Genomic DNA, 8,939 nt, shown 5'->3' on the forward strand with positions numbered 1-8,939 from the left:
AAAATACCTTTAATCAGATTGTTCTATTCCTTAAATATTTATTAGGTACAGGTGGTTGAGAATGTGGAAAGAACTTACGGACTGTGAGCAGCAGTGTGGCTGTTAGTAGAACCTCAGGGATGGCAGTTTGGTAATAACTACAAATATCGACATTTAACTCCCTGATCACTGACTCAAACACACATATCAATAATTCCTCTTCCAGCAACTCATATTTTCACCTCTTCAAAGACATGCATTTATTGCAAAATTCTTTGTCATACAAAAAGGTTAGGAACAATCCGAAGGGAAATGCATACATTAATTTTAGTGTATATTTATAAGGGTGTATTACCTAGTACAAAAAAAAAGCTAAGAATTAGATCTGCATGGACTGGTATGGAATATCTTCAACATTGCAGATAATGTCACTTACATGTAAAATCTAAAAATCAAATAAACAGAAACAGACTCAAATACACAGAACAAAGTGATGATTACCGGCGGGGATGGGCGAAATAGGTAAAGGTGATTAAGAAGTACAAACTTCCACTTATAAAATATATAAGTCAAAGGGTACAGTACAACATAGGAAATACAGTAAATACTGTTGTAAAACCTTTGTGTGGTGACAGATGGTAACTGTACTTATCATGGTGAGCATTCTGTCATGCCTGTAACTGTCAGAGCACTATGTTGTACACATGAACCTAATAAAGTATGTCAACTATACTTCAATTAAGTAAGAAAATAAAAACTATATAAAAACTATCGCAACATGAAAATCTTATTTTTTTAAAATTTTGCATAGTAAAAGCAAACATGTACATATACAGAAAAAACACACATACGTGTATTTGCATTTGCACATGCATTTGTAAAGATTATTACCTGATTAATTTGAAGAAACAGATTAAGTGATGCCTCTAAGGGGGAGGACTAGAGACCTTGCTGAGAGATAAGTAGGAAATTTATCCTATTCTGTAAGGTTTTCATTTTTGCTATTATAACCTGTCACACTTCAACTTTTCTTATATAAGACAACTGAAATTTAATAAAGAAGACATCTTATACATCATTAAATATTTTAAATAGTATAACAAAAACAATTCTATGACAAGAATCTAATTAAAAATAATACTAAGTCTCAGAAAATATATAAAAGATAAATGCATAAATGATTAAAACTTAGTTTTTCCTCACAAATTCATTACCTCTTATGGATTCGTTGCTGGAAAGCCATTACTCATTCCTAAGTGAAGAGATCTACAATATGATATAGACCTTACATTCTAGCAGGGAGGGACACTTATTAGAGCACAGTCATCTACTTCATTCGTTAATTATAATTATCATAAATTCTTTGAAGAAAGGAAAGTCAGAATCAGATTTTAGAAGACTTCTGAATTCTAAAGAAATGAACCCTAATGTCAAACAACTCTCTTCATGGTGGATGATGTGCTCATTTACTACAATATGTGACATTTCTCCTCCAGAGTTTCTTCATAGCATTTGTCATCTCAGAATTTCTCAGAGTGTAGATCAGGGGGTTCAGCATGGGGGTTATGACTGTATAAAACACACTCACTGATTTGTCAATGGGGAAGGTCTTAGCAGGTCTCACGTACATGAAAATACATGGCACAAAGAAGAAGACCACCACAGTGATGTGGGAACCACAGGTCTGGAGGGCTTTCCGCCTCCCTTCCGGACTAAGGTTCTTTAGAGAGTGCAAGATGACACCATAAGAGATGAGCAAGAGCACAAACACGATTGTGCAGATCAGTCCTCCGTTGGCCGCCACTAACAGGCCAATGACACGGCTGTCAGTACAGACCAGTTTCAGTAATGGGTACATGTCACAGAAAAAATGATCAATGACATTCGGACCGCAGAATGGGAGCCCATAAATAGTGCTAAGTTGAATTACTGAATGCATAAAACCCCCAACCCAGGACCCTACCAGCAGCACAACACACACCCATTGCCTCATGACAATCAAATAATGCAAGGGCTTACAGATGGCCACATAGCGGTCATAGGCCATCACCAGCAGAAGAAAGACCTCTGATCCACCAAAAAAGTGCTCTGTAAATAGCTGGGTCATACAAGCATGGAAGGATATGGTATTTTCCCCAAAGAACAAATTTGAAATCAGTTCAGGAGAAATAGAAGAGGAATAAATGACATCCATAAATGATAAGCTAGCAAGAAAAAAGTACATAGGTGAGTCCAGGGTCTTACTAAAAGAAACAGTCAAGACAATGAGCAGGTTGCCCACCACGGTCAAAATATAGAAGAGCAAGAACATAACAAAAAGTACTTTCTGTTCCTTTGGATTCTGTGTGAGGCCCAAGAGGACAAAGTCAGTCACATTGTTCTTTAGTTCCATTTACTTAGTTCTTCTATTCCTTATAGGTGCTGCCTTCAGTTATTAGAAACAGTTTTGCCTTTAAAACAAAGGGGAAAAGTTTTAAGTGCATTATAAGCTTAATCTTTTTTATTTATCCAATTCAAAATGCACATGGAAGGGCGCCTGGGTGGCTCAGTTGGTTGAGCGTCTGACTTCGGCTCAGGTCATGATCTCCCAGTTTGTGGGTTCAAGTCCCATGTTGGGCTCTGTGCTCACAGCTCACAGCCTGGAGCCTGCTTGGGATTCTGTGTCTCCTTCTATCTCTGCCCTTCCCCCACTTGTGCTCTGTCTCTGTCTCTCAAAAACAAATAAATGTAAAAAAAAATTTTTAAATGCACATGGAAAACTATTGATGTCAAACCTGTCAAAGACATTGATATCACCCAGTTGAATAAGACATAGTTTGTTACTCTCAGTGATTTCATACATAGGTGGCCAGACCATTACAGATCAATTTAATAAGTGTCACTATAAGTATAGTCACATAGATTATGGGCGCCCTGGGCCAGAACACATTAATCAACATGGGATCTGGGAGGGCTTCCCAGAGAAAGCAGTACTTTAGCTGAGTTTTAAAGGACAAAGGAGAGAACAAGAGAGGAGAAAAGAGAATTCCATGAAAGACGCACACATCTAAAGTCATGCATAAAGTATGCTTCCTAAGTGAAGAATCACTTAAGGTAATTTACATATTCAAAGTGGAAGAAAAATTTATGAATGGTTCTCTGTATACAACTACCTAAATGACATTTCCAAATGGGTATCAATTAAGTATTAAGATAAATTTGGGGGCACCTGGGTGGCTCATTAGGTTAAGCGTCTGACTTCAACTCAGGTCATGATCTCATGGTTCGTGAGTTCGAGCCCCACACTGGGTTCTGTGCTGACAGTGTGGAGCCTGCTTGGGATTCTCTTTCTCTCCCTCTCTCTCTGTCCCTCCCATGCTTGTGCTATCTTTCACTCAAAAATAAATAAACATTAAAAAAATATAAATGTTTACTTTTCCACAATAAACCTATTCCTTCCTAGACGACCTCCGTCTCATTACATGGCACAAAATATTTTGATGAGAGGAAATGTTAACACTGCAAGAAGAACATCTATTACTTGTTATGTACAACTATCTATCACATGCTATTTCCATATTTACATAGACGTTTTATATATATATGTATATATACACATATATGTATATGTACATATACACACATACATATATATCTACATATGCACATATATATAGAATCACATTCAGTGTATAACATTTTGTCTTTACAATTACAAGCACTGTATCCCCACTTTATAGTTGAAAAAAACAGGCTTGAATACTTAATTTTCTCAAAGTCATACACCCTTCAGTGACAGAAATGTAATTATAAACTTTGACTGACTTCAAATCTGTGATTCCAGAAGAAGTTTCCAACTTTTCAATTTTTTACAAACTCAAGTTTATAAGAATTTCCTGTATAATAAAGTAAGTCACACAATTGAAAAGCCTGGCTTCCTCCATTAACTCTTACAGACTTACCTTTTGAAGGCTTGTTCACAATCAGTGGGAGGACTTTTTAACTAACTCATAAAGTCCTGGAAATGTCTCTTCCATCCAGTGTGACCACTGAGGACAAAAAGCTGCATTAGTTCTTAAGAACTAATTTGACTTCACATGACTATGTCCATCCATTTTCTACACAGTCTTCTAATTACTTCAGAAAATTATTATTACTTGATTGTAGACCTATTTAAAAGGAATTCCATGATGCAAACAGAAAGACAAAAATTTTCCACATTAGGGTAATTCGTCACGGCAAACAAACCTATCTGACATAAAAAGTCAGCAACAAGTTTTTTTAAAAGGGAAGCTGTTCTCTAGAAACTAACTTCTTTTCTAGTAACTTCAAAAAAGAAAAATCACTATTCCAATTTTCTGGCCATCTTATTCTGGTACTAGGGCAAAACTAATTGTACCAAGATCTTGAGAGGACATTCTTGAAATATTTATCAACCCTCCTAAAAGAGTTGTAAGAGTTCTGAAGAAAGTAACATCTTCTCCCCAGTAGAGGCAAAGTCATTGGCCACTTTTTGCCTTCTAACCAGATACATCATCGAGTCGTGCAACTGCATTGTGTCCAAGACTGATTCTTGCTGTTTTCAACCAAATTTTAAAATTTGAAAAGGACATCTCTATGTAAAGATACTTTTAGACCTATCACATTATGGGGAGGTTGGACAAGAAACTCTGGTGAACTATATAGTCCCAGGGCACAGGCTCACCCAACGACTGACACTCTGTGATACACCACAGAACATTGCCCCGCTATGTCACTAAAACCAAGAACAGGTGGATAACGTAAGAAGAGATAAATTCTAAGGAAGGGTCGAAAAGAAATGCTAGAGGTCAAAAAGACTAACAGAAATCAAGTATGCCTTTGACAGGGCTCCTTAATAGACTAGACATTGCCTCAGGACATGGCAATAGAAATTTCCCAAACTGAAAATCAAAGAGAAAACAGGCTGAAAAACAAAAAGCAGAAAACAAAGAAACCAGAACAGAATACGCAAGAACTGTGTGACAACTACCAAAGGGGTAACATCCTTGTAATGGGAATACCAGAATAAGAAGAAAAAGTGAAGGGGACAGAGGCAATATTTGAAGCAATAATAATGACTGAGAATTTCCCCCCAAAATTAATGTCAAACACCAAGCCTCCGGAAGCTCAGAGAATACCTCATAAGACAAATGCCAAACAAAAAAAACCATATGGAGGTGTATCATATTCAAATTTCAGAAAATCAAAGATAAACTTATAAATCTTGACAGAGGCCAGTGGAAAAAACATCTTACCTACAGAGGAGTAAGTATCCCAGAGATTAAGCTCTTTGATTATAGTGTAAGTGCTTGACATTAAGTTTTTGATTGCTGAAGACATATTTCAAAAGGCATCCCTCGTGAGTAAACATATTGCCAGCTATATGACAAAGCTACCAGACAAGGAATTAAGTCACCCCCACTCATGAAGTTCCCTCTTTCAGGAAGCTCTGGGTAACTTCAATAACTGACCACTTGAGTAGCCCTGCTTCTCCCTTTCCATCTAATTCCCACTCTCATGCTCTAAAGCAGTCAATAAATAGTGAACCCACGAAACCCTAGATACCCACCCCATTCCACCAGACCCTAATAAATGCAGAACCCCAGGTGTGTGCTCTTTTGCCCTCTACCTACAACCTCCTCAGGTGTGGCCCTCGATATGCCCTGGAGGCTCCAGGACCAGTGCATAATAAATCTTGTTCCTCAAAGTTCCCTGATCATCTTTGCCGCAGTGAAGTGTGTCCTGAAATCATAAGAACCACAAGGGCCAATCCAGCCACAACTCTGGCCTCAGCGGGGGAAATGTCTGTGGGGACTTGGCTATAAGCAATACAGGCCCAGATGTGTGCCACAGGCATTCCTAGGCAATAACATTTCTGTCAATAGGCTGGGACCACCACCCCAAGGAGAAGAGGAATGAACTACATCCAACTTCTTCTCCTCAGAGGCCACGCAAGAAAGAAGTGAATGGAGTCAACTATTTAAAGAGTTGAGAGCGAGAAAAAAACACCACCAACTTAAAATTCTGTGCTCTGTGAAATTATCCTTCAAAAAGGAAGAAGGGAAGTTGAACTCACAGAATCAGAGAGCAGAACAGTGGTTGGTGGGAGCTAGGGGTAGTGAAAGGGGGGAGTGTTGGTCAAAAAGCATAAACTTTCAGTTTAAGATGAATAAATTCTCAGTATCTAATAATCAGTTTGGCACCAGAGTTAACAATACCGTGTTATATACTTGAGAGTAGATCTTAAACGTTCTCACAAAAAAAAAAAAAACAACAAAAACAACAACAAAAGTAATTATGTGAGGTGGTGAATGTTTTCACTTACCTCATTGTGGTAATAATTTCACAATATATACATGTACCAAATCATCACATTGTACATGTGAAGCTTATAAAATATTATATGTCAAATATATCTTAATAAAGCTGAGAAGAAACAAAACCTACACGTTTCTAGCAACTTTATTCATAATTGTCAAAACGTGAAAGCAACCAAGATACCCTTCGGTAGGTGAGTGGATAAATATGTCATTTCTACGCCTGAAACCAATACTACACTATATGTGAACTAACTTGAATTTGAATACAATCTTGGAAGAAAAAAGTAAACTATGGCACGACCAGACAGTAAATATTATTCAGCACTAAAACGATGAGCTATCAAGTCAGGAAAAGACATGGAAGAAACTCAAATGTAGATTACTAAATGAAAGACTCTCGAAAGGCTGCATATTGTATGATTCCAACTATGCGAAACTGTGGAAAAGGCAAACTATAAACTTAGTGAAAAGACCAATGGTGGCCAGAAGTTGGGGGAGAGGGTGGGGTTAATAGGCAGAGCACAAAGAATTTTTAGGACAGTGAAACTACTCTGTATGATACCGTAATGGTGGATACATGTCATTATACATTTGTTGAGACCCATGGAATGAATAGCACCAGGAGGGAACCCTAGCGTGAAGTATGGACTTTGTGTGATACTAATGTTTCAATAGAGGTTCATCAGTTGTAACACATGTACCACTCTCAGGTGAGATGTCCATAGTGGGGGGAATTTGCATATGTGGGGACAAGGGTTATACGGGAATTCACCGTACTTTCCGCTCACATAGCTGTAAACTGTAAACTGAAAACTTTTCTAAAAATAAAGTTTGTTTCAATGTGACCTTTGTCCAGGAAGAGGAAGCACGTAAATGCATGTGGATAAGCACGCAAATGCATGCTGGATGACCTGGGGGCCTGCATTTGGAGCCAAGATCCAAACAGAGATATGAGGTACAATGGAATGAGCTCACCATTTTAAACCTGGCCAACTGTGCAATTTTCAACAGAATTCCCAATATGTTGGACAGAGGTGACGAGGATTAGTCTTCTTAACAGTAGCATAACTTTTGAGGACATTAAACATCTCTAAGCTTTATTTTTCCCTCTCACATAAAAAGAATAATATGAACTTCAAGAAATTATGATGATTGAATGATATAATGTATGCAAAGTGCTTCACATGGTGCCAGATCCACGATAGTCCACAATACATTTTCAGGCGGGTTTTTAAAAGGATGAGAGTCACTAAAGCAAGACAAGCGTTTTTGTTTATTATTGAGGAGAGCTTCCTTCAAAATTAAGGTGGAAGAGGTATTTGAGAAGTGCTACTGAGCCACATGCTGTGCGATGCTAATGCCACAAGGTTAAGGACGACTCTACCCATTTGTGTTTCTACTTCAGCAGCAACCACGGTTATTAGCAGAGCAGGTGTTCAGTAAAAATAAGTCATATGAATAATTCTATGGTACCAACAATTTTCCTGCTCTCAACTTCCTTGCAGCCCTTTATCTCTGCTTCTCCTCTGTGTAGGACAGAGACTAGGACACCCTTTGATTTTGTGGACATTTAAAACTATCTATGGGAGGAATGAAACCCATTTTGTGATCTTCCAACCCCAACTGTGAACACCCAGAGTGTGTGGCTGCCCAAAAATCTCTTAAAAGCATCCTGCACGTGTTAGTTTCCAAAGTATGTATCCACGTTCCCAAGATAGAATCCAAAGAACTCCATTTCCTTGTCCCTCTGCCACTTGGGTGCAGACATGTCATGGGTTCTGCCAACCGGGTGCATCTGTGCAAGTCTTTGAGTGGAAGTCAGTTATCTGGGGATAAGTGGTTCCAGGCATGAGAGTGGCTGAGGTCAGGACTGAAGTACCACACTGCAGTCTAGCCAGGGCAGGGCAGCCTTGGTTACAGCACAAGCAGCAGCTCCCCTGGCATGCCAGTCCAGTCAGGTGTGCTTCCGGAAGCTATTCCTGATAACTCAACCTAGAGTCTGTGATTCCCACTCTTCCGAATATCCTTAAGCTATTTAAGTACGTATCGTGGATCCCTTCTACTTAAGTCAGCTACAGAGGTTCTGCATCATCAGCTAAGAACCCCCGGCTGATATATTAAACTGACCTAAGGTTCTCCATTTCAATTTATCACCAAGAATGAAAAGTCATCAATTCCAGGAGCTTCCAGTTGACAAGGGTTCCTTTTAAGAACGCACTTATTCTTAGAAGGGTTAAGTGGAGATGATGGCCTTTTATTCAGTAAGTATGTATGAAGCATTTACTGTGTGCCACTTCTATTCCGGGTGCTGGAAATACACGTCTACGTTGAGTTTATGTTCTAATTGGAAAAGAGAATCAACAGGTGAATCGGATAATCGGATGGCGAAGATGCTGTAGAGAAATTGTGAGTGCCGTCATAGAACAACTCAGGGAGATGGTGTCTTTACGTGGTGGTTAAAGAAGACCTCTAAGGAGGTGGCAGTTGAGTTGCAGACTGAGTGGGGACAACAATCCAGGCAGAGGAAGGTCCAGAGAGAGAGCCCTTGGGGTATAAAGAACTAGTTCAAAGGCCCACAGGCAAAAATGAGGCCACTGCAGCTGAAGCTGGTGACAAGGGAAAGAACGATCGATACAGGAT

At 38.9% G+C, this 8,939-nt stretch overlaps 1 protein-coding gene across 1 annotated transcript; it reads right to left on the reverse strand.

The window, feature by feature from the left end:
* Positions 1-1,441: 1,441 nt before the first annotated feature.
* On the reverse strand, positions 1,442-2,374 carry LOC109245170 (olfactory receptor 4A47-like). Its single transcript, XM_019412486.2, has one exon. The coding sequence runs from the start codon at positions 2,369-2,371 to the stop codon at positions 1,442-1,444; it is 930 nt and encodes a 309-aa protein (XP_019268031.2). The 5' UTR covers positions 2,372-2,374.
* Positions 2,375-8,939: the final 6,565 nt, after the last annotated feature.

Source organism: Panthera pardus, unplaced genomic scaffold (assembly GCF_024362965.1).
Source record: "Panthera pardus isolate Hobbes unplaced genomic scaffold, ASM2436296v1 HiC_scaffold_12, whole genome shotgun sequence".
In the NCBI taxonomy this organism is placed as follows: domain Eukaryota; kingdom Metazoa; phylum Chordata; class Mammalia; order Carnivora; family Felidae; genus Panthera; species Panthera pardus.

Excerpts from the sequence above, each read along its gene's own strand:
- LOC109245170 (XM_019412486.2), bottom strand. The coding sequence starts at position 2,371 with ATGGAACTAAAGAACAATGTGACTGACTTTGTCCTCTTGGGCCTCACA.